This window comes from Manihot esculenta, chromosome 1, assembly GCF_001659605.2.
Source record: "Manihot esculenta cultivar AM560-2 chromosome 1, M.esculenta_v8, whole genome shotgun sequence".
NCBI classification, from domain to species: Eukaryota; Viridiplantae; Streptophyta; class Magnoliopsida; order Malpighiales; family Euphorbiaceae; genus Manihot; species Manihot esculenta.
In genome coordinates this window covers 29,137,123-29,163,804 of record NC_035161.2, presented here as the reverse complement: position 1 = coordinate 29,163,804, position 26,682 = coordinate 29,137,123, and the positions used below count along the sequence as shown (strand labels likewise).

The window sequence follows — 26,682 nt, the reverse complement described above, 5'->3', positions numbered from 1 at the left end:
ACTGAAGACAAATTCTACGGAACACCTGTGCAGATCTATACATCTTCATTTGTATTATATAGATTCCTCTAACTCGATTAGGTAGAAGAAATCAGTAAATTTGTGAAAAGCATTCACCAAAGGCAAGTATACGTACGAGTACAACGTCAGGCAACCCACTCTTATCGCAAAAAGTATATATGGTAGAGTTTTGTAATCAGTTTGTACAGATTTTCAGATAAGACGACGTCAATAAGCCGGCCTTTTCCTCAGCAGTCAGCAGATTACACAAGAGGACTTCACATTCATAAGCAAGCTTTATACTCTTCTATCTTCTCAGAGAATAGCTGCAAAGAATTTGTCAAGGTACTTGTCGAAGGAGATATCTTTTCTTGGACAAACTACAATGGAAGGAAAAAAAGAGACATCAGGTTTAGAAGTTATGGTCCGACATTCTGTAGTTCCCAAACTAAGTTCTTCAATATGCTTCTGGAGGAGGTGGTGTCTTAAAGAGCCTCACTTTTTCAATGTAATTAGGCTTAAAAGGTGCGAACTCATCAATGTGGGCTCCGTCCGTATTCTGACAGTGTTCGTGCCACGGGATCAATTCTATTTTCTGCACTTTGACATCACAGACCACGCACTTGTGTTCAAAATTACTGGCTATCTGTGTGATCTCTAGTTTACAGTCAGCACACCACAGCAAGTGCTGGCATGGAAAGTTTGCCCACAACACACGACGCTGGTTGCACCCAAAGCACCTTCCCTGCACGACGCTTGCCTTGTAGTTCTGCATACACCACCCAGACAAAACATTTTTTTCCGTTATGCAGTGTTAACATATTCATGATAATTATATTTTTGTACGAACTTAATTGAGCTACGATCAGTTTATTTGATCCTTACATCATAAAAATCAAATTCACGAAGGAAGAACACAGATGAATTATTCCTTTTACTAGCAAGCACCTCCAAAACCAAATGTCTTTCCTGAGGTATGTGCTTCCACCCTTTAAACTTGTCTCCCAATTCTCCTCTATCAACAGTATCTCCTGTGTCACCAAGAGGTTCAACAAAAAGCCACGGTCGAGCATGAAAAATTAGGTCTGGCTTTAAAAATTGAAGAAAAGTGGAGTGCACAGTAACTAAGGTGTCCTCTGTGTTCTCTTCAGGCGTCTGATGGGACCACAAAGAGCTGCTATCAGTCGAGGCATTATTCTCATTAGACACCAATGGAATATCTTGAAAGACCTTAGCTTTGCTAGAATCACCATTACTAGTAGACTCAATTGCATGAGAAGATGGACTACATATATTTAAAGGTTGAACTGGTTGACAATGAGATTTAGAAAGGCTTGGCAAAAGTATCATGTGATTGGCAGGTTTTTGTTTGCCAATAGGAACAAACTTAATGTGACAAAGGTCTGGGAAAGATCTCATGAATTCACTAAGCTTCGGGAACCCAAGAGAGGCGTGGTCCAATTCCAGGCCAAAAGCAGCCCTGAAATCAGCTTTCAAGGATGAGAGAGCATATTCTCCCTCTCTCTTCGCTACCTGCTGTAAGAATTGAGGGAGCCACTTCTTGAAAGTTCTGAGCCACGTGGGCATGCCATCTTTGTGCAATTGAGATTCATTCGAACGTGCCTTTGGTTGACCACATATTAGTGTATCAACCCAAGACATAAGCATTGATTTTTCCTCTTCCGTGGTCTTACAGTTAGGCATCTCTTCTTCAGTCCTCTGATTGGGTGACTGGCAACTGAGCAGGTCCAATTTTGCATTCTCACTGGGTGTCAGCCAATCAGCCATCTCCTTTGTATTATTCTCTTTAGTCGTGTTACTTCGTGGTAGATGATCATCACTCTGTTCTTGTTCATTTTGTAGAGGTGATTTCTGAAGCTCAACTGATAAAAGGCACTTCGGAAGAGCACTTTTGATCTCTATTTGCTTGCCCATAACAGAAACATGTTGTGCTTCAACAGCTGCTATAACAGATTTCTTGTGTTTAAAGGTGACAAAACCAAATCCTCGAGATTGTATCTTGTCTCCTGTTTGAACTCCCACAATACTGGCATCAGCCACCGAACCAAATTTCTCTTCAAAAAATTTGTGCAACAAATCTGCTTTGGAGAAGTGAAAGCTGAGAATTAATACACCAAATATGACAAAAAAAAATATTTTGGTTTCTTTAGTCATCACCCAATATGACTTAAATGTAGTGGATAAGAATTCTGATGTTTTCCTAACCAGAATCCAGAGAAGGAGGTAGGCCTCCTACAAAAATTTTCCGTTCAAGGTCCTGTGCTGTGGATGAATGAATTATTTCGGTTCCCTGCTTCATCTGTCTGAGCTCCTCTCCAGCATGCACATAAAAGCACTTACTGCCTCGAACACATCCAGTAGGAGATTCAAAGTATTTGCATATCTCTGTCTTCACACTTGTGCAAGTTCTACTTACCAGAATTGACAGAAAACTATTAAACATGTATAATTTATAATCATGGTTACTTCATTTAAATTTTTATGGGTTTAACCAAGGTGATCACCTGTAAGTGGTGGTGCCTTCATCTTTCCAATCAAAAAGCTCCTCACAAGTCTCTGCAATCACCTCATCTCCTTGTAACCAAGCAGTATACTTCTGTTGGATGGGGAAAGCACGATTTGCTGCATGATAGGATAAAACACTTCTTTCTTATTTATTTTTGATCCCAATAAAATCTCTGAATTTATGCAGGATTTCAACTTACTGAGGCTAATATTCATTGGGTTAAGCAAGAAACGCATGTCTTGCGACTCTGCCAAGTCTACAGGTCTTTGCTTTCTGGAATTATAAGAGTTGGTACAAAGACATAACCCCTAAAGGATGTCAGCATTTGGAGTTGAATTCAAGGACCAGCCTATTATCTCATCACCCCCATCCCCACTCAAAGAGAGATAGGGGAAGGCTTCTTTCACTTAGAATAAAGACAATAAAAATAATGGGCTAGATATAGAAAGCTAACAGTTTCTAACCGCAAATTAAAGACATCAGTACTTGCTCCCCAGTGCAGAAGAACCTCAGCACAGTCCTTACTGTCATTCTTCACGGCAAAAAATAATGGGGTTTCTTTTGTTTCTGTTTTTGAGTTGACGCAATCTGGGTCTTCCAATAAAAGGACCTAACAGCTCAGTCAGCGTAAACGTGAATGACAATAGATTCCAATCAGGAAATTTTTCAGTATATTACCAAGTACTGGAAAGCCAGTAAATATTGGAAAAGGAAAACCTGAGGAATATATACCTTTAGTGCTTGCAAATTACCATTTGCAGCAGCAAGATGGACGGCAGTTAGCCCCAGTTTATTTTTTTGGTTCACTCGGGCACCATGCTTCAGCAAGAGCCACATAATCCTGAAACAAATAAGGTGTTCGAAGTTCAAAAGAGGAGCCCTACAAAGTCCATGGATTGGTCTGGGGGAAAGAGAGAGAGAGAAACAGATACTTGATCTGCTGAGAACATGATCCCTTAGATGTCTTCAGGCACCAATGAAGTGCAGAGTTCCCTTCAGTATCCACATCATTTACATCTATGTTAGTCATTAGAAGCAGTTCAATAATGGCTTCATCTACAGCCTGTGGAATGATAAAGCACCGGGTTAAATACTGAAAACAAAAAATAAAACTGACAAAAAGAAGGGGAAAAAGACTTCCCAGTTTCTGATAACATGGTCTATTGTGCTTTTCTAAGTTGGATGTGAAAATTAAGCCAGGAATACGTAGGATATGAAAATTAGTGAGCCAGGAATACATGAATAATTCATCTTACAACTTCCCTGTAGGATTAACTTTGGCTATTGCTTACTTGGATGAAGAAAATTCAAGTTCAGAGGTACTAATCCCATAATATTGCTTAGCATAACGCTGAAAACAGACTTGCAGTTAAATCCTAGCCAAAACCATCCTCAAGGTTGGACCACCTTTAGATGTCAATTATGCAAATCTAATGTCCAATCCTGAGTGCGAGGGGATTGTTAGATTCTACAACCCCCAAGTATTTGGCAAAAATGCTTCCAGTATGATTTGGACTATTCTCTACTTGTAAGGTCAAAGGTTTCTTGTAAAATAGAGTTAGATCCAATCCATTTTGTCAGTATAATATCAGAGCTAACCCCAGTCTGGATGTTGAAACACTATACATGTTTACTGCTGCAAATTTCACAATCAATACCAAAGTAAGGAAGTATGACACTTAAGTCCCATATTGATTGGTATCAAATGAAAATACTTTATATATGATTTACACAATCCTCTATTACAAGGTTCCTTTTGGAGTTGAATTAGATCTTTCCTCTTTGTCAACAACATAAGCATTGGTGGAGACTATTACTTGTTTGACTGGCTATGCTTTTTTTATGGTGTTTATTAATGAAATAAAGGTTAATTCAATTTATGTTCAGTAACCTAGTAACCAAAATGTAAAATGAATGTCGATTTGCATTATGTTTATTTTAAATAGATCGTTATTATGTAATTTTTATAGAAGTTTAGCCATTTGAATTAATTTTATTTTAAAAGATCACTACTGCTGAATATTCATAGAAATTTATTCAAAATGTTTATGTGGTAGCCATACTATACCTCTATAGCTTGCAAAACTATGTTATAAAACTTTGACTTATTACTCAAACCAGGCCGGTTAATTGAATTAATTTAACCGGAAGCCTAAACCTGATCCAGTTGGTTTAACTATGTGTTGCATATTATAGGAAAAATTACTGGAATGAGATGTAGAAGAATCTGGAAATAATTAGAAGTTCTAGAAAGAACAAGTGGTGGAAAAAGGAGTTCTAGTTGAGGAAATATAACTGATTCTGTTAGTCATTGAGCTTAGTTGACTTGACTATGATATGTAGGGGTGAGCATTCGGTCAGTTCGGTTCAAAATCGAATCGAACCGAATAAATCGAAAACCGAAATTTTAGTGTTTATGAAAACCGAATCGAACCGATTTTGGTTAGAAACCGAACCGAACCGGTCTGATTCGGTTCGATTCAGTTCGGTTTGATCGGTTTCGATTTTTAATAATTTTTTTATTTTTTACACTTTATTTTTAATATTTTAAAATTTAATTAAAATATTTTAATTTTAATATGATTTAATTTCTCTATATTATTGAAAAATATATTATTATCACTAATCGGTTCGATTCGATTTTTTTGGTTTTTTTCTGATTAAAATCGAACCGAATTAAAATAACCAAAATTTCTGAAATTAAAAACCGAACCGAACCGAACCGAAATATATAAAAAACCAAACTAAATTTTTAAATCGATTCGATTCGATCAATTTTTCGATTTGAACCGAATACGGCTCAGTAGCTTTGATCTTGTAATCCCCTCCCAGATCTTGTAATCCCCTCCCAGACTGATCAAGAAATACAATATCATCTCTTTATTCTCTTCCTATTTCTTTCTCTAATCATCTTCTACAATTCTAGGTAATCTCTCTCTCCTAGGATTACTACTTTTGCACTTTTATTTACAAAAGTTCTCATCATTTGTTTTTTACAAAAATTATAGAAAAATGTGAATTTTATTAGAAATATTATTTATTTAAAATACTTTTTTAAAAAAATTTTTATGACATACAATTATTTCAGTAAAATATTTATTTTAAATGTTAAGAAGGTTCAATGTGATAATTAAATTACAACATTATAACGAATGAAATAATTTTACAGATTAGTTATATATTTTACAATGTATATTAATCTTAATAATAATTAACCTATCAAAAAAATAAAATATTAATATAATAAAGTTGAAAAATAAATTTTGATTAATAGATAATAAATTAATTACCGATATAAAATTGACTATAATTGTTATTTAATTGTGACACTTCAATGATAATTAATATTATGATTAATTAATTATTTTTTATTAATTAATTGCTTGTGTTACAATATTTAATAATATTAAATATAAATTAAATAATTAAAGAGAAATAAAATATTAAAATAATAAAATCAATGAAAATTTTATTTTTAATAATAAACTCTACGTGGAGGGTTTCTATTAAAATAATGGATTTTATTTAAATTAAATTATACAATTTTATTATAAGAGATAGAAATTATTCACATTGAATTATATAAATTAAAGTATCATGTGCTTAACTTGCTCTGAATAAGTATATATTAATTTTAATAAAAAAATAAGTTTATTAATCAACCTTACAATATACAATTAAAAAAATATATGTACAGTATAGAGTATAAATATTATTAAAATAAATACTCTTTTTTTTATCTTTGTTAACAATAATATAAAAATATTTATTAAAATTTTAATCACAAAAACTTTGAAATTTAATAATCAATTGTTTTTTTTTAAATAGTAAATTTGGCAAAAAAAATATCATAAATACTATCTTTAAAATAATGGTAATGTTATAAAACACTCTATTTAATTAAAATGTGTTAATATCAAAAGGTGTCACATGGAATATTCTAAGGAAAAGGTATCTTGCTATACATATATTTATAGATATATATGTATATATATTAGAGAAATACCGTATTACACAAAATACTAGTATATATTTTTTATTTAAATTTTATTCTGAAATTTATTTCACTTTTTAAATAATGATTAAATATTAGTATCAATATATTAATTTTTATCCAAACTTTTTATCAATTTAATTAATTGAATTAAATTAAAATACTTGTAATCCAATAAAATTATAAATTTAAGTTGTTTTAAATTTAATTTATTAATTTAATAATTTATCATAGAATTAATTAATAATAATTTTTATAATCACTTTTCATTTAAAAGATTTTCTTTCATTTTTCAAATTATTGAAAATATTTTTCTGAGATTTTTTGAAAATTATCTTTTATCCGCGAATACAAATATTTTCAGTGGTTATTGTTGTACAAAATTAAAAATTTATAAATATATGTATTGATATATTATTTTTAAATCCAATATAATCAAGCACTTGTTTTATGATATATAAACATAAAAATTAATACTTTATAATAAATATATTAAATATAATATTAAATTTATATTTATAGTGACAATTTATTAATAATTTTATAATATTTATTATGAATAAATAGTATTAATAATAATTTAAATTATGTATTTTTATTTCTAATTAAATGAAAATAATTATAAATAATTAAAACTAATCAAGTAATCATAAAAATAATAATAATAAATATAATTTAATTAAAATGAGCTTCACATATCGCTCACTAATTCTTCGAAAATATTTATGTCAATTTTTTAGAAAATAAAATTTCACATGTCTCTCCATTCTTAAAAAAATTGACATATATTAATTTAAAAAAAAATACATATGTCAATTTAAAAAAAAAAACGTCCTATATATATATATATATATATATGGATTTGATCGGATGCCTTGACCTCCGTTTTGCTCTCTTTTGTTTTGTTTTTTTGTTTTTTTTTTTTTTTCTTGTCGAAGGCTCTCTCTTGTTTATGCCTTCAAAGCTAGGGCAAGTATATTTTTAAAGCATGTCTATAAAAACCTATAATATAAATATATAAAATTTATATAGCGATCACTGTAATTTTATACTATAAGTCAACACAACCACCATATGAGTGGTTCTATAATAAATCTTAAAGGGGTCGGTCACTGTAGACTTATGGAATTACGGAAATGCCCCCAATTTGACCAATCGTGTGAGTAGAACACCTGACTTGACAGGACGTCTGCTCTTAACTTCAACAAGGCCACACAGCTGCAGTATCGCATAATTAATCATTCTTTTTAAAATAAAAAGATATATTTTTTTCATATAATTTTTTATTAAATATACAAAAAATTATTAAAATATTCATAAAAATATATTATTTTTGTACTTAAATTATGTTAAAATAAATACATATATCTTTTGATTTAAATATAGATTTTTTAATATTCATATATACTAATTTTAATATAATCAGGTACTAGAAAGTAATTTATACTATATATATATATATATATATATATATAATGGAGGCTTATATCTGTATATTCTCAAATCAAATCCATTCATACTTCATAACTAAAAGGAAGGACGGAAAAACAATTCTCACCTGCGACGCCAAGATTAAGGGTGACGTCACCTTCTTTTCCGCGCAACCGGTGTGGGCAACGGCGCCGAACAGCTGAAACAACTCAATTTCGCAGAGCAAAAGCTTCCTTTTCCCGGTGATCTCGCTCTTGGTTGGACTACACTTTCGTTTAGCGGCACTCAGCAATGTCGCAGAGCGACCGAGGCTTAATGCCTCTCTAATCACACGTTCGTAAATCGTGGTTTTCGTTTTGGAATTTAAATCTGCATCATGCAACTCCAAAATCGACTCATTTACTTTCTGTGCCGCTACTACTAACAGAGAAGCTAAATCCACAACCCGCCCTCCAATGGCGCTTGCATACGCCACCTCGCCGATTTCCTTTGTCTTTTCGCTAAGATGTTTTACAGCGGTCAAATCCTGTAGAAATTAAAAGGGCAGTTGATTGATCGATCAGATGTGGTTATTATTACGGGGAATGAAAAAAAAGAAAGAGGTAGTTACTCATACGAGAGCTATTAAATTAAACATTTATATCATATTTTTATATAATTAATTAAAGTATATATAACGAATTAATAAATTTACATAAAAATATACTATAATTTAATGGCGGTAAAATTTATTTTTCTTGCTTATTCTATATTCAAAGACAAGTAGTCTTGAAATAAGAACTTTACTATAGAAGTATTTGACCTAAGTTCGTCCTCTTCCAAATTAATAAAACAAAATATAACTAGGCATTAGCTAAAAAAGTTCTACATTTTGAAAATTGAAATACCTTCTCACTAAGCTGAACTACCAAATCTTCAACGGAGTGGTCATTCGGGTTCCAAATAACATCCATTCTGAAGTAGCAAGCAAGCAAAGGAAAAATTCCCGATCGAAGGTAACAAATAAGAGCACAAGCAAAAATTTCAGAATCAAGCCGTGAACAGAAAAAGCAACAATACCAAATAAAGCTAGTTCTCTAATACTATCGATTAAAAAGCAAAACTTTTTACCTTTTATGCCCACAAAATGAAAACAACGTCTGCTTTTGGACGTTACCTGGTTTTCGAAAGCGACAGCTCCAGAGGGAGCAGCCCCCGTCCGTCTCTAGTCTTCAGGTCCGTACGGGCGCGTTTCCTAAGCAGCATTTCCACGCAACGCGCAGCGTGAGCCTTGGCCGCAGTGTGCAGCGGCGACATCCCGGCAGCGTCCATCTCGTTCACCAAGGGCATGGCTCCTAGCTCTCCATTGACCAGAGACGTAGCGCAGTCGACGGAATCGAAAGCACAACAGAGATGAAGGAGCTTCGAGACAACTGTTCGGTCGATTGTGGAGCGCTTGATAGTGTCAAGGAAAAACCTCGAGAGAGACATGAGCTGAGCCTTGTCGTCTTGTACGATTGATTTAATGAGTCTGGTTTCTGAGTCAGTGGCGTTACTGACGTCGGTCGCCGTGGATTTCAAGCTTTCAGGATTATAATCTTTATCTGAAGTATATCTTGCAGTGCAAGGAGAATAGGCGCATTTCGGAAGCGAGTTGGAGAGATCCATGGTGGAACATATTACCTTTTCCTGCAAATTTTTTAGTAGAGTCTTCAGGACCTTTACCAGAAAATGACTAATTAATGGAACCTCTAATCATATCCCTTCAAGAATCTTAGAGAAATGGAGTAAGGACTCAAGCAAAATTTTCAGGCGAAAAGAAAAAAAAACGTAACGATGAAATCGCTTAGAAGTCTTTGCACATTTTTTCTCAAGAAAATTCCAAAAAAATTTTCCGTGAAAATGTTCAGAAAAAAGTTGGCGTAAAATAGCCGTTTTGATTGCTAATAAAAGCTAGAATTTAGACCAAAATGTGAAGCATTTAAAGTTAAAATCAAGGAAGAATCAAAGGAAAGAGTAGGTCTTCCGCACCAGATTAATCTCCATAACCCTAAATTGCGCTGGAAATTAACCTCAAAAGCTGCTCAAGCAAAAGTAATGCACGCACATATTCGCTGGAAATCGAGTATTTGAGCCAATGAGATCCATGGAAGGGCAAAGAAACAGAAGGATCAAACCCTAAGTATTAGTACCAAATCTCTACAGCCATCAGAGAAGCAACGAGAATTTCGCTGGTTTCTAATGGAACAGAAACTGATGCCGAGGGAAATTGGAGTGAAAATGGAGGGTGGCGAGGTTGGAGGTATTTATAGGAGCGGCTTTCAGTACACTTAATCAACTGGATTAAATAATGCTCCAGGCATCCATTTTCTCTACAGACTAAAACACCCCTCTACATCCGCGGGGTGAAGTTATATCGAGTGTTTCTTTTCTTGTATATAAGTTAATAATAAATAAATTTACTTTTTTAAGAAATATTGGATAAAAAAATAAAAATTTTATAATTTTATATTTTAATTAAAATTATTTGAGACTGATATTTAAAATTGAGATAAATATAAAAAAAATTTAGAAATAAATAATTTCCCTCCCAGACCTTTAATCTATTTTATATAGGAAGTTTTTTATTCTTATATGAGATTTTAAATGTACTTTTTAATTTTTGATAGAAAAATGAGTAAATTAATTATATTTTTTTTGTCCTTAAATTATACCAATATTGCAAGAATAAGGGGGGGTAATATTTTGGTTTCCCAAAATTAGTGGTTGCCATTTATTATTCTGAATTGGTCTTCTGTTGAATTTCTAGTTACAGGTTTTTTTTTTTTTTTCAAATGATTAGAAGTAGAAACAAAGACCTATTTATTGTGCATTTAGACAAAGTGAGCAGTTATGTTAAAATCCTGCAAGGGAATTGCTTGCCTGGGAATGGAATTGTTAGTCTTCCTGGAGTGGGCTTCATCAATTCATCTTCTTCTTTGCATTTTCCTCAGTCAAAAAGTTAAAGCAACTAAAACTTTGAAAGTTGAAATTATTAGTCTATATCTTGCTGGATTGGGGTAATTCAGGAACTTCACATTTTATTTGGCAAGAAATATAATAAGATTTTATAGAGTAATGTTTTGCATGATTTCTTAAAACCTTTATAGTTTTTTTACTATTTAAAAGCGAAAATTTTTTTAAGATTTCAGTGAATCAATCTTTTCTCAGATTTTGTATTTTCCCTCCTTGGTGCTTAAGTGAGTGTTTTTAAAGTCTTCTCGAACATTTATTGAAAGAACAACTTTGGCCATGGTTGTTAAGTCTTTTGAAAGCAAGGAGCAGGCAGCGGTGGTTTGGAGCTCTGCCGAGTATGGTGTTCATTTGGGTCTTTGGTATTGGGTCTTTAGGGCTTCAATGCTTTTTATGTTTTTTTTTTTGAAGTGAACTTTTTTTTTTTTATTTGGGTTTCTCCCGGCCCTTAGACTCTTTAATTGTAATCAAGCTTTAACCCTAATTTTAATCTGATGAACTTTTATTTTGGATAAAAAAAATTGGGGATAAATTATTCTCATCATAGTTCACGGAGGTTTTAGATTACGCCACCGTTTGGATAATAATTTTTAGGAATTAACATTTTAATTTTAATTTATTAAACACAGTTAGCATATTTTATTAAAATTAAACTCTAATTTTGTTGAAAAATATTAATAAAAGTTTTAGTCTTAAATTTTTTTTATTATTTAATCTTTTAATTTTAATTAAATATATTATTTAATTTCTCTAATTTTACTTATTTATATTATTTAATTATTCTCTTAACTAAATTAAATGTTTATCCATTATTTTCTTTAACATAAAATAAAAAAAATTATTTTATAAAATACAGTCTCAAAAGGCTCTAGACAATAGTTAAAGTCAGGTAAAAACAGAGAAAACAAGGTCCAAACCCCATGAAACATCAGCCCACATACAGGAGGTCCAGAACTAAACTCAACGAACCTATGCCGGGGGCGGCCGAAGGGATCAACTCCGCTGGCCATAGAAAACTAGCCTCCTGAAGCCCAACATTCCGGCAGTGGCTGTGAACCAAACTCAGAGTGGTTTAACCTCAAGGCAAAAACAGAGAAAACACACATAACCAAACCTATTCATAGGAGTCGATCTTTTGGAAAAAATAGTGCCGTAGCTGAGAGATGAGGGATTTTTCATAACAGAGTCATATCTAGCAAAAGACAAACTGAGGAGCAAGAAAAACCCACATGCATGTCTTCATCCAGGCCTCAACCAATCCGAAATGGGCCAACCACAATCAAGTAGGACCTCGAATCTTCGTCGTGCTGACAGAAGAGTGCCCAGGCAGCTTGGGAGTTAGATGTCCATGAAGGATCGGCTTAAGGACCCCAAAGATGCACTGAGTGGCTTAAAAAAGGAAAGCTCTTCCACAACAAAAAGAAACACAATAACCTTGTGGATTAGCACCTATGACGTAGAAGAATAGAGCTCACTAAAGCAGATCGCCTTCCGGAATCCTCACTGTGAAATATTTTCGAAATGCGGCAAACAACAACAAAAGAAATAAAACTATTTACACCTAGCATAAACGGGGGAGGGCAACCCACAATCCGAGCTGGAGAGAAGGAGCTTTCCCTACCCGGAGGGGCAGAGAAAGCTACAATGACGATAGCAGAGCCGAGGGGTTAACTCCAGAAGAATCCCTAATACAGAGAAAAATGTAGAGAGAAGAAAATTTTTCTTCTCCATCAGAATTAATAATACTCTGCAAACTAAACTCCGCCCAGAATTTCATAACAAAAATCTATATCTATATTTTATAAAAAATATATATATAACAAAGTTGATATATAAAATAGTTTCACGTAAGGGTGAAAAGCGGCATTCTTTGATTCTTTTTTCCTACTTATTTATTTCTTTATTTTTTTAAATATATTTTTAATTTTGTGTATTAATAAAATATAAAAAATCATTCAAAGTAAGTTGTTATATAAAATAGAACCATGTGATATTCGTTCAAAATAAGCAATGAATTGTCTCTGTAAAATAGAACCACGTCCATGTAGCAAAAATTGGATAAGTGAAAATGCAGGTCAATCCAAGAGAAGGAAGATCTGGACATTTTAATATTGGTCCATAATTCATGAGTGCTCATCTCTCGTTAGGACGACTATCGGTACGAAGTTACCGTTAACAGATAAATTCAATATATCCTTGTTATGCCTGTAATCGCGGGACTAACAGCCTATTGGCTGGCAATATCCCTTATTAAGGGATCGGCCATATCACCGCCGAATACTAAAAAAATATCTTATTTATCTCTCCTTTTTATGGTTTAAAAGGAAAAGAATCATAGAGGCAAAAGTAAGTCAGAGTGGCTGTTGTGGGCACCCACCACCACCTCACTTTCTCTTCCTTGCAGATTCTAGCCCATCGTAGTATAGCTCCATTCCGGCCAGATCATCAATCTAATTAATTTCCGCAACTTCATTTAGTTCTATTGTCAAGAAACTCTATTGAATTCTCCATTGAACACTTGGAGTAACACCGGGCTCTTGTTCCTTTTCCTTCTAAAAGATAAGCCTTCTCTCTCTATCTCTTCAAATGGTTAAAATTGTATATGTCGTTATGGGAGGACCCGATAAAAGTAAAGGAAAAAATAAGCGTGTAGCAAAAGATGTCTTATCTGTCGATCAAGAGCCATAGATCAAGCAAGAGATAAGGTTTAGTCCTGCCGACAAAACAATGGAATTCATTCAAAATAATTAGTTAGTCATTAAGATTCTCCTAAACTGTATGAGGTAAGATGGGTATTAGTGGATACAGATAGTTCTATTAACATTTTCATTTTAAAGTTTTTAACGAGTTAGACTTGGATAAAAATAGTCTTGTCAGATAGCAAGCATTAAAGGCTATTCAAGTCGTGCCACATAACCAAAAAGATAAATTGTTACCTTCAAATCTGAAAAATAAAAAACCAACAGATAACCTCTCATACTACATAATGATCATATAAAGTAAGTTATAAACTGTAATCGTCAGGTGGCAATATCTAATAAGTGAAAAATGTAGTCCAGTCCAAGAAAAGAAAAATCCGGACACCTAAACACTCGGTTCATCATCAATGACTCGCCTCTCCCTGATTAGGGTGAGTCTCGACACGAAGTTAACGTTAACAAATACAGTTTAGCGTATTCTCGTTACGCCCGTAATCACGAAATTACCAGCCTATTAGCTAAGGGTATCAACCAATTGTAACACAACTCCATTTCAACTACATTCTCGATTAATCTTCACAACATCATATATTATATTTTTATGCATATAAATTTAGTAATTTAATATATATATATATATATATATATATATATATATATATATATATATATATATTAAAATGTTGATTTACAAAATTTGTTAATTAGTCTATCATTAATTTTAACTTTTAAATATTATAAAAAATTAAAATACTCTCACCAAGAAATTAATTAATAAAACTTTTACAAAACTAAGAAATTAATTAATAGACCTTTTACAAAACTAAGAGATCAAATAATAAATTTTTTTAAATCACAAAAATTAAAATAATAAAGTAATTATTAAGAATGGTTCAATAATATATATTTTTAAATTAATATATTTTTTAAATTAATAAAAGTTCAACTAATAAATTTTTTTATAATATAAAAACTAATTAATAAATTTTTTATATTAATTAAAGTTAATGATTTATTTTTTTTAATTTTTGGTTTTTAAAAGTTTAATTTGAATTTGAAGAATTTGTTAATTTTAATTTAAATCAAAGACTAGTTTAATGAATGTATTTTTTTATGCGTAATGAATTTAATTTTAATAGATAATCATTTAATTTAGATTTTAAATTAAACTAATCAAATTCGAATCCAACTTTAATAATAAATCAATTCTTAACATAGTCCAACTACTTTTCAAGAAAAAAAAAAAAAAATCGAACTCAACCAAAATTCTCATTAGCCCAACACTTTATGGTCAAACAGTTTGAATTTCGAAATAGCTAACAAAATAAAAATGAATTTCTCACATAAATTAATCATATTTTATAAAAAAATTTATATTTTACGTTAAAAGTGAATTAATTTTTCATAATCAAATGATATTATTGAAAATATATAATATTAATGAAATTAAAGAATATATCATCACAATATCTTAAAAAATAAAAATAAAAATAAAAATCTATAATATTTGTAATATAGATTTTATAAATTTATAAGTAATGATATAAGGTAATTATTTTAAGAAAAAACTATTAAATTGATAAAAAAAATATTGACATTCTCAAAGATATAAGAAAATTTAATAGTTTAAAATATAAAAAATAATATCTTTTTATAAATAATATAATAAAATTATTTTTAATTTATATAAAAATACATTTATATATTTGAAACATCAATTTTCGTTAATTTAACATATTTTTATAAAATGATTATTATAAAAATAAACAATAGTTTATATAAATTTATAATAAAAATTATACAATTTTCATAAAGTTTAATATATTTTTATAATAAAGTAAATTTAGTTTATTTTAAACAAAACAATTATAGAAAATCCTATTTTAAAATGATATTATCATTTTAATGAATCGTGTGTTATCATTTTCAAATATTTTAATGTTTTGCTTGCGTGGGTCACGGGCCGCTAAATGATAAAGAAAGACTATTTTTATTAAGGTATGGGTTAGTTAATTATTCGGTTAGTTTGGTTTAAAATTAAATTAAATTAAATTAATTAAAAATTAAATTTTTATTATTTATAAAAATTGAATTGAATTAATTTTAATTAAAAATTAAATTGAACTGAATTAATCTAATTTAATTCGATTCTATTTAGTTTAATGGGTTTAAATTTTTAATAAATTTTTTATTTTTTTATACTTTATTTTTAATATTTTAAAATTTAATTAAAATATTTTAATTTTAATATAATTTAATCTCTATATTATTAAAAATAACATATTATTATTATAAATTGATTTATTTAATTTTTTTAATTAAAATTAAATTAAATTAAAATAATTAAAATTTTTAAAATTAAAATTTAAATCAAATTAAATTAAATAAAAAATTAAATTAAAATTTTAAATTAATTTAATTTAATCAATTTTTTTAATTTAAATCAAATACTCAATTCCTCTGATAAGTAGTTCGTACGGGATTAAAATAGTACGCTCTTCTCAGTGGAAAGAACATAAATCACGGACCCGTGCCGAACAAGCTATGATTTGCGTCTTCGTTGCCTTGAAAGTCGTAATCGTTTCAATTTGATAATATTAATATTATTTTTTTATAACAATGTTAATACTCCCATCCCATAATTTTCATTAATTTTATTTTTTCATATAAATTAAAAAATAATTATTTTAGTGAAATTATAAACTTTTATTAATTTTTTAATTATATTATTATTAATATAAAATAAAAATATTAATTTTATTAAATAATTAAATAATTATGAATAGCACATTGAGATATTTTAAATAATATATAGTCAATGAGTGATTATATTAAAAATGAAATTGATATAATTGAAATAAAATTGTATTATTATTTTATAAATAAAAAAATATAAAGTGATTAATGTGTATAAGAGTTATTTTAATATTTAAATTAATAAATTAAAGATAATGTTGAATATAAAAATTATTTAAAATTTAAAAATATTTATATTAAATACATACTGTAATTTTTATAATTATTAATTTTTATATTATAAAAAAATAAAATTAATTATTGTTGATGTGCAAAAAAGTCCAAAATGGTGGCTGATGGGATATTAGGAAAAAAAAAAGCACATTCCATAATTTCTGAAAGCTTTAAATGATTTTCTTTGCTTTGCAAATGGAAGGCGGGCCAAGTGTAGGGTCCTCAGCTAGTGTGGGTGACATTGCCATTGGAAAAATAATCGCAAAACGACAAAGTCAATTCGCCACTTAACAAAGTCAATTCTCCATATTAAAAATTCCATTAAAAATTAAACAGGTAACTAGATTAGTGGACAAAGGCCTAATCTGCAGAAGTCAATGGAATCCGAAAAACCCACAGTACTAAAAGACTTTGAAACCAAAACAAAGACTACCCACCAAGTCTGTCCACTATATATAGATAGGCATCAAGTTGAGATGATAGCAAGATGAGTAGTATGGCAAACATGAAGGCAACTCAGCCACTAGCTTCCTTGGTTATTGTGCTAGTGGTTGCAGGCGCGATGAGCATATGGGAGGTGAAAACAGCAAGCGCAGATCTGAGTGCTGCACAGTGCAAGGAAGAGAGGAGGCTTGGGCTGAATGCTTGCAAACCAGTAGTGTATGGGAGGCCTCCATCTCCTCAGTGTTGTGAGCGTATAAGAGTTACCCATATGGAGTGTGTGTGCCCAGATGTCACCCCTAAGGTGGCTGCTCTTATTGACGTTAACCGTGCCATTCGAATCATTGAAGGCTGCGGCAGAAGGGTTCCTCGCCATTCTAAGTGTGGCAGTAAGCTCTCTCTCTTTATCCCTCTCTACAACTCTCTGCCACTCTCATTTGTTTAAGCTGCTTGTTTCTTATCTTGTGTTCTTCTTCTTGCCCGATCTGTTTTTGCAGGTATCACCGTTCCATGAAAACTGGGTTTGCTGTGTGATTCATGTGGTTGATTTTCTGGTTGCTTGATGCCTTCTTCAGTCATTTGCTCAATGCTTTGTGGGCATAGTACTGTAACTTGAATAAGAATATGGGTTCTATAAATCCATGGCATATTTCTCTGTTGAGTATTGCTGCTAGTAGACATAATGTAATACATTTATCCCAAAAAAAAAAAAAAAGAAAGAAAGATATAGATGTAATAGAGATCAACTTGTTCTTGTTTCTATAATGGATGTGGAAGCATTAGTATTTATCTCTATTATAATTTTTTTTATTTTAATTTTTAAATTTTATGTCATCTCTTTTTAATGTATTGAAGAAGAACGAATGTTTGTTTAGAAAAAAAAAAAAAAAGATAAAAATACAATTGATGTTGAAAAAACAGCATTAATGAAATTCACTTGAAATCATAGAATGAATTTGCATGCTAGCAATTAAGTTTATTAAAATTTTTTGGGTAAATAAGTTTTATTAAAATTCAATCCACTTTTTCTACCTAAAAAAATTAATTTCCACTTAAAGAGAAGCTACAATGTTTTTAATTTATATGCCAAATAAAAAATTTTAATTTTTCTATTTTTTTTTTTTACTTCTATTTGTACTATCTGGTTGGAATAAATTCCAATTTTTTTTTATAGTAATTCAATTTAATTGAATTTTTTTATAATAATTTTCATATATCTCCAATTCAAATTTTTTATATTTTAAAAATTTAAAATTTTCAATGATTTTGTAAAAATAATGAAAAAAAACCTCCAATTACATAGACTAGTAATTATTACTAAGGTAATTAATTGACTATTTATTGAATTTTTTTTTAAATTCCTTTTATGTCTTCCTTATTCTCTACCTTTTCTCTTCACTTTTTTTCTCCTTTAGGTAGCCATAGATAGATTTTTCTCACTCATGGAAACCATTTTTCTTTTCTTTCCTTTTTTTCTTTTCTTTTTTTTTTTTTTTTGTAGAGGTTTATGTCAATGATGATGAAATTAGTCTAAGTTATTTTGAAAAAAGATTTGTATTTAATATCTTAATTTTTAAAGATTTTTGCTCTTTTTTAGTTAGGTTTACGGGTTATGCTATTTTATAATTTGATACAATTATTTATTATAGGAGTATGTTGTTTTTTTCTTGATTATTATTAAAAAAAATACTATTTATTTTTTTATAGTAAAATGAAATTCATTAATTGATTTTTTGATTTTGAAAAATATAATTGAATGCCGTTGATTTTTTAAAAAAATTATTAATTAATTAATTTATTAAATATTATAAAAATAATTTAAAATATTCTGATATGAAAAAATTAATTAGTAAATTTTAAAAATTTAATAAATTAATTAATAAATTATTTAAAATTTTATGAATAAAATAGTGAAATATTTAATAGTAAAATTATTAAATTTATTAATTAATAAATTTTTTAAAATTTTAAAAATATTTTAATATATTTTTTAAAATTAATATATTAATTAATCAGTTTTTTCATATTAAAAACTAAATAATAATTTTTTTTATTATTAAATTTAACGTGTAGGAAAATTACAAAGTCAATCTATGATTAAAAACTAAGATCGAACGAAGTAATTTTTTATTATTTGACTAATTCAAAAACTTTATCAACTTGATCTCTATTTTTAAATTAAGATAGTTGTTAATTGGTATACGTGAGTTATAAGCTTAATATTCTATTTCTTTTTTTTTTTAAATAGAAAATATATAAAAAAAATTTAAGTCTATATTATATTAATTTTTTATTTCAATAAGAAATTTTAATATTTATTCTCAAAATATAAATGATTTCAATTTATTTCTTTAAATTTTAAAATTTACTTTTTTTTTTAATAAATAATGACATATTATTAAATAGATAGATAATTCGTAGTCAAGATCTCCCAAATAAAACAGAGAGAGGACATAACTCACAATAGACTGCACCAGTCATGAATAAAGCCGCTCTAACTAGAGAATAAGCCACTTGATTCATTGATTTTCTACCAAAACAAATAGATAAAGAGCACATATGGCTCATTAAACTTTTAATATCTATAACCAAATACCCAAAATAAGACAAATCTTAATAAGAACTCTTTTAAGGCAGTGACCAAAATCTGGAAATCAGTTTCTACTACAATAGTAGCAGCATCAAACTTTTGCTTCACCCAGCTCAAAGCTTCTCTAACATCAATTGCTTCAGCTATCAAAGAATTGTGGGAAACACCTAATAACTTCATACCTCCCATGTAAAGGCCATGATGATCACGTAAAATCCAGCCAATCCCTGAAGAAGCAGAATTGAGATCAAAAGCTGCATCCACATTTAACTTAAAAACACCTACTGGTTGAAGCTACCATTGAACCACCTGCACCTCTCCTCTCCGATTAGCACCATCAACCAACAGTTGAGCTGAAAGCCATTCCTGTAATCCACGCCAAGCATGAGAAATAAGCCTAGCAGGCCGAGACTGTTTCAAACTCCAAACCACCTCATTACGATGAAACCACAGTTCCCATATGATATAAAAAGCCATTCTTCATTTATCTTTGTCAACACTACCTTTAAGCCAAGAAAGCCCATGGAATTAAAGTACTATACCAAACATAATCACTACAAAACCAAACATCTCTAGCAAAAGCACACTGATAAAATGCATGAAACACAATTTCTTCTTTAAAATGACAAATTGGACACTGACCTGAAATATTAACTCCTCGCTGTCGCAAATTCATTAACACTGGCAAATGATTAGAAGAAGCTCGCCAAATCAGATTAGAGATTTTTTTGGGAACCTCCATTTTCCACAAAAACTTCCACAAGGCTGCTTCCATCAAAACAGGCCTATGCAATGCTAAAAGCAACACCTTATGCCCACTCTTAACATTGTATAAATTTTTAGAATCATTAATCCAATACCAACCATCAGGTTTGTGAATACTAGTAATTGGAATCTTCAACACCTCCAAAACTTCATTAGGAGTTAATAAACTAGTGAGAGCTTCCTGATCCCAAGACAAACCATCCAAAGATCTCAAATCATCCACCTGAATATCCTCAATCCTAGAAGTATTTGATGAAGAAATTACATAATCAGGAAGACTAGGAACCCAAGGATCAGAAAAAACACAAGTATCTCTCCCCGAACCAATCATCCTAATACAACCTTGACGAAGGAGAGCTTGAAAGGCTCTAATGCTCATCCAAATGAAACTTAGATTAGACCAAGGCTTAGCATTAAGAAAATCTGTGTTCTTAAAATATATAGCCTTATAAACCTTAGTACACTGAAGTATCAAGGTACGTCATAATTCTCCACCCTTGTTTAGCAAGAAAGACAACATTAAAATCCCTCAATCTATGAAAACCTAGACCTCCTTCCTCTTTACTTCTAGCTAGACGGTGCCATGTTGCCCAATGAATCCCACTATCATTAGAAGATCTCCACCAAAACCGATTTAGGGCCTTCTCAATACTGTCCACAATATCAAGAGGAAGTAAAAACACTTGCATTAGGTAATTGGGGAATACTTGAGCTTCAGTTTTGATTAAAATCTCCTTGCTCGCATGACTAAGACCCTTGAATGCCCTTCAGGACCTTATCGACAATACAATTTAACTCGCCTTTTTATTTTTTCCAACAACTGTGGGGATTATCACAATAAAATTATTGAAATAATACCCTAATTGAATGTCGAAATCGATATCAAGATTTAAATCTCTCTCTTTAATTCTAAAAAGAAGTGATACTATTTAAAGATATAATGATATATATCATTCAATCCTCACTAATAATAAAATCTCTCTAAAATTTTAAAAAATCAACTAAATTTTAAATCGAAAGATGCATACACTCAACGAAATCTCATAAAATTTTATGTCAGCAACAAAAATCAATCACTAAACTCATGAAAATGCAAGAATGAATAATTCTCCTTGAAGCAACATAAATAAACATTTAAAAAATAAAAAAAATCAACTTAAAATTAGAGGAAAAAGTCTATAATTTTGATGTATTATTAATTAATAGAATAGATTCAATATACCATTGACGTATTATTACTTAATTAATAGAATAAGCTTAATAAGTTAAAATAGCATTGACGAGTTACACAATAGAGTATAACTCGTTCATTTTCTTGGCATAAAGTTAATAAAATCAATAAATGAAAAATTTTTTTATCAATCTCTAACTCGCAATAAAATAAATTCCATAGATTATTTTGTATCCTTAGTGGTATTCTTCTTGTTGGATTTTTGAGCAGTATGTTTCTGAGGCTGAGGTTGGGGCTGTTGCTGATTACGAGTAGTTAAAGCATTTCCATTGGCATTTTCAATGAAGTTATGGGATGGAGTATAGGTTGAAATATCTGGAACCCTCATCCATGCTAAATTTAGCTCACTTAAACCTTCTTCCATGAAATCATAGTACTTTCTATCTCTCTTTGCCATGTCTGCCTTTTGCTCTTCTTCAACAGCAACAACCCAAAACTTGCCTTTTGTTTTGCTATCTTCTCCCTTGTCATGCATGCCTTTTTATACAGCATATTGGGAGATTAACCACCTCAATAATTAAGAAGATTTCAATTTGTAAAACCCTAATTTTGAGATTGCATAATCATAAAATTAAGAAGTAATATCAAAATCTTTTCTCAAGTCAGTAATTAAGGAGCAAATCCTTAAGACATAAAAACTGTTGTAATTATATTGGTAATAATATATTATTTTTGTGTTGTATGATTCTGTAATATCTTTAAAAATTATGACTTCCGATTGAGTACATTACAACAAAAAATTTAAGTTAATAGGATTAAAATTTAATAAAATTATAATTTTCTAGTGAATTTTTTTATTTTTATGGGAGACGTGAGTATTTCTCTGAAACGATGTCGTTTTATATCGTCCCCGTCAATTTCACATAAGACAACAAATCTAATCAACTTGCCTCAGATTCCACAGATTACCATTGAGAATTGACTGAACTTTCTCTCTCTGCCTCGCTTTTCTTTTAATTTTTTATTTAAAATTTGCCACCATGGCTGCACTTCGTCCTCTCCGCCTTATCAGTCAACGCCAAACCAAACCAATATTCTCTTCTTTCCTCTCTCCTCCAATCTTCAATCTGAAGCTATCCTCATCTGGGTTTTGCTCTCCATCCCAGTATCTCAAATGGGTCGGAGATCAAACGACCCAGAAGCTTCCCGTTTCACCTCTCTTGCCCTCCTTTTGCTGGGTTTTATCTCCTGTGCCTTGGTCTATACGATCCTGTCCTTAGTGCTTAATCCCAATGTCAACTTTACAAATTCAGGCTCCAAGTCTTTGGCATTGATAGAGGAGAGTTCAGAGGATAATAATGGTGGATGCTGTAGTGGGATTGATAATTTGGAGCTGTGGGGGGCTGCTGTGAAGTGGGGTTCAGAATTTAAGTTCAATTCTTCTAGGGAGTGTTGTGAGGCTTGCAAGGCTATGTGTCATGGCAATGATGGGCCTTGCTTGTGTGATACTTGGGTGTTTTGTGGGAATAAAGAGACTTGTGGATCTAAATTCGGTGAGGTTAGATTACATTCTATTTCTTGCTTGGTTGAATTTTATTGACTTCAATTGAATTTCCTCTTTTTATTTTGATAATGTGAATTTCTACTTTTGGGTTGGAAATGATGATCTGATTTATTATTTATCACTGGGGCTTTTGTGATTATACGCTGTCAAAGGTTTTGGGCCTTGCTTGGTGATCATTATTTTAAGGAAATCATCATGATAAAATCATTCATTCAAGTATAGTTTTGATGTACCTGCATTTCCTTATTTTTATTGTAGCTTTATTTGGATGATTCTCTGTATAGTTTCAATTACTGCATTTATAAGCTCACTAAGTTAGTAGTTTGACCTCAACTGCATTTCTCCAGTGTTGGTTGAAGAAACAGAAGGACACAATGAACCCGGATCGGCAAGAAGCAGGTGATAAAGTCAGCTGGACCTCAGGGCTCATCTTTGGAAAAGGAGAGGTATCTAAGTTTGGTTGATATTTTTTCAGTCAGGTTTTTAATCAAGTAATCAATCACATAAAATAAATATAATATTCACTAGCAAATCCTAGCTCAATACAAGCAATGATGCTTAGCTTCTCAATGAAATCTGCCAAAACCACACAGACAAGTTATTCTCACGTGCAAGTATAAGTACTGCAATCTACATAAACCAACCAAGCTTGGATCTTTTTCCTTAATTACAGCAACTTGTGGCACACCAAAAAGGAGAGAAGCTCTCTATTCAGAGGCTTCTTTGGCTGGTCCACGAGGTCTAAATATAACATGGACATCTCTCCAAGTTGAATTCAGTTGTGGAATATAGTATTCAAACTTCCACCATTCATTCTTTAAATTTTTTTCTTAATTAGCTTCTCCTTTCTTTTTTACCCTTATGGACTTAAATTCATAACGCTGCCTCCTTAGAAATTCAAATATTGCTACAATTTTTTTGGTACATTATGCAAAACATCTTCTCGATTGTTGCCATTTAAAATTAGTAATTCACAGTATTGACGTTCTAGCTTTTATTTGCTCCCTTCAGGGCATTGTTGGCTTGGAAACAGAATATGGAACTCTTCATATAAAAGTAAGTACCATGCATTTGACTGGTATATGATCCTAATTTGACATAGCTGTAAATATATCAAACAAGCTGCCTTCTTTTAGGCATTGATTATTGTTGGGTGCATTTGGAAGTTCCTCCAATATTAATTATTCCAGAGACCATAGCCTCAGAGCACAGTTAGATGTCTGTCCCAAGTAGTGTGCTAACTGTTGGCTCTTTAATTAGTGTCAGAGTCAATGAACTAAATACTATAATGACCTTTTAAAAGGAATGTTGGTGACTGTAACTACAAGACCGAATTCAATTTGTACACACATGCATATTTGATTGTGGCATTCATGTTCCATTCATCCCCTTTGGATTTCTGGAATAATTTGGTTTTAAACCTGCTATGGACTTACGGATTGAGAAGAGTTAACGTTGGTTTATGGCATGCCATTTTCAGTGGTCATTGTGCAAAAGAATTCAATTACTGTGGCATCCCTATCACCATGAAGGAACATGCTGAATCCTTATCACTAAATGAGAGCTTTATTTTTTGAGATAAAATTGACTACACAAATAAACAAATAGTATCCCCATGAGTTGCATATGCTTTTCTATGCATGCAAACATGTTTGTTTTCCTCTGGTTTCAAGTCATTTAATATGTTCTTTATTTTATTAGGTTTCTTCTGTTTCTGAGGATTTAGGAATATCACATCTTAACAATTTTGGTTCCTTACAAAAATTTGGTTTGATGCAGCTCTTCCCTGATTGTGCTCCACATTCTGTTGCTTACATTCTTGAGTTGTTAGAATTGCACCATTGTGCTGGTTGCCAATTTTTTCGTGCAGAGAGCCGGGGCCAGTTTTGGGATTCAGAAGGAAACCACATAAAAGATGTAAGGGATTATCAACTTTCTTTTAAGTTCTCATTCCTTTTCCATAAGATATAGAACATGAGAATTTGTTCCGCATTACTTGAGGCATCAATTTTATATAAAGCAAACGTGTAATTTCTGTTGATTTATTTTACGTTCTTTACATTTCGTAACCAAAAGCTTCTTTTATCAAAATTTCAGGCTCCATATGGCCCTCCTTTTGCCTTGATCCAAGGAACATTGGAAGCTCAAGGCACAACATTCAAGAAAATCCCAAAAGAAGTTTGCCCAACTATAAGAAGAGGTTCAGTTGCTTGGGTTGGTTCCGGCCCAGAATTCTTGATTAGCCTAGCCAACCACCAAGAATGGAAAAAAGCATATACTGTATTTGGTTCTGTTCTTCCAGAAGATATGAAAATTGCAGAGAAAATTGCTCAACTCCCCACCAAATCAGATGTTTGGAACAACATTAACGTAACTGTCCTGGAAAAGTATGTTCCCTTGATGTTCCGAAGAATCAAGACAAGTCATGGAGAACTTGGAGCAAAAGAGCAATCAGATTGAAAAGATTTACAGTATAAAATTTTCTTTATCATTCAGAAGAACCAACATGAATTGTCAAGAACTTTATACAAGAGTGAAGTCAGAACTGAAAAGATATATGGTTGCTGAAAATATGCAGACAGAAGTTCCATCTTATTTGGTTTTGTTTGAGGTTTGCTTGTTTACGTGCTTGTCCAAAAGGTTTATGGTTGCTGAAGAATGCAGGCGTTCCCTCTTATGTGGCTTTCTTCGAGTTTTGCTTGTTTATGCTCTCTCAACTCAAGTCTCAACTGTACACTATGAACTCAATTTTGGTCCATCGTTTGTTTATGTACTTTACCAGTTGATTGGCCATCAGCGATCCTCTGCCTTTTTTTTTGAGACATTGTTTTTTTTATTATTTACATATATATTTGTTTAAAATAAGCATTCATACATTTAACTAGTGAAACTAAATAAAGGTATAATATTTAGTATTTGTCATTTCAAAAAGAGAGTCTATATATATAATTTTTACCAATTTCTTTTTACCTAATTCTTTATGATGCTATTGTAATGTGGAATTAAATTTTGACAATAAATTTTATTAACACAAAACTGATCCCAGAAAATTGTTTTTTTTCTAAGTCGGCTGTTTTCAGTGGATCCACTGTGAGCATTTCAAACCAAATATTGGTAACGGGCTAATGGCTTGGATCTTTCAGTCGTCATGGTTTAGTCTGGTGGAAACTATATTAAAATTAAATGAAATAAGAAATGTCTGAAGTTCAACTCTTCCCATTTTCCTATTTCTTTTGCATTTGAACATGGCCTAGTAGACTAAGGACTGGTAAAAAACAAAGACAAAATCCACAAAGGAAATCAAGCCCAAACCTAGATCCCATAAGGCAAACCCACCACAAAACATGCCTCAATCCAAGACCACCGAAGAACCGTAACATCAATCCAACACTGCCGCACCGACCTACTACTGGCATACCGTCCCACACGCACTGGTGAGAGCCACAGACAAACAGTACCTATAACCCCAAACATACTAACCAACTAACAGTAGCCTTGATCATCCACACACAGCGAAAAAACATTAGAAACTCGAACAG

At 31.1% G+C, this 26,682-nt stretch overlaps 3 protein-coding genes across 3 annotated transcripts; 2 read left to right on the top strand and 1 right to left on the bottom strand.

Moving 5' to 3' along the window:
- Window positions 1-31: 31 nt before the first annotated feature.
- Window positions 32-10,301, bottom strand: LOC110623673. The gene is made up of 13 exons (XM_021768685.2): window positions 9,963-10,301; window positions 9,109-9,620; window positions 8,840-8,906; window positions 8,080-8,478; window positions 3,460-3,590; window positions 3,260-3,368; window positions 2,992-3,137; window positions 2,727-2,800; window positions 2,526-2,643; window positions 2,227-2,429; window positions 886-2,099; window positions 500-769; window positions 32-380 (listed from the first exon to the last, which is right to left on the bottom strand). The coding sequence occupies exons 1-13, from the start codon at window positions 9,975-9,977 to the stop codon at window positions 285-287; spliced, it is 3,354 nt and encodes a 1,117-aa protein (XP_021624377.1). The 5' UTR covers window positions 9,978-10,301; the 3' UTR covers window positions 32-284.
- A 6,781-nt stretch (window positions 10,302-17,082) lies between these two features.
- LOC110626184 lies at window positions 17,083-17,714 on the top strand. The gene is made up of 2 exons (XM_021771970.2): window positions 17,083-17,442; window positions 17,551-17,714. Exons 1-2 carry the CDS (start codon window positions 17,100-17,102, stop codon window positions 17,565-17,567), a joined length of 360 nt encoding a protein of 119 aa, XP_021627662.1. The 5' UTR covers window positions 17,083-17,099; the 3' UTR covers window positions 17,568-17,714.
- A 4,879-nt stretch (window positions 17,715-22,593) lies between these two features.
- Window positions 22,594-25,939, top strand: LOC110629845. The gene is made up of 5 exons (XM_021777011.2): window positions 22,594-23,137; window positions 23,491-23,589; window positions 24,155-24,199; window positions 24,923-25,060; window positions 25,241-25,939. The coding sequence occupies exons 1-5, from the start codon at window positions 22,754-22,756 to the stop codon at window positions 25,601-25,603; spliced, it is 1,029 nt and encodes a 342-aa protein (XP_021632703.1). The 5' UTR covers window positions 22,594-22,753; the 3' UTR covers window positions 25,604-25,939.
- Window positions 25,940-26,682: the final 743 nt, after the last annotated feature.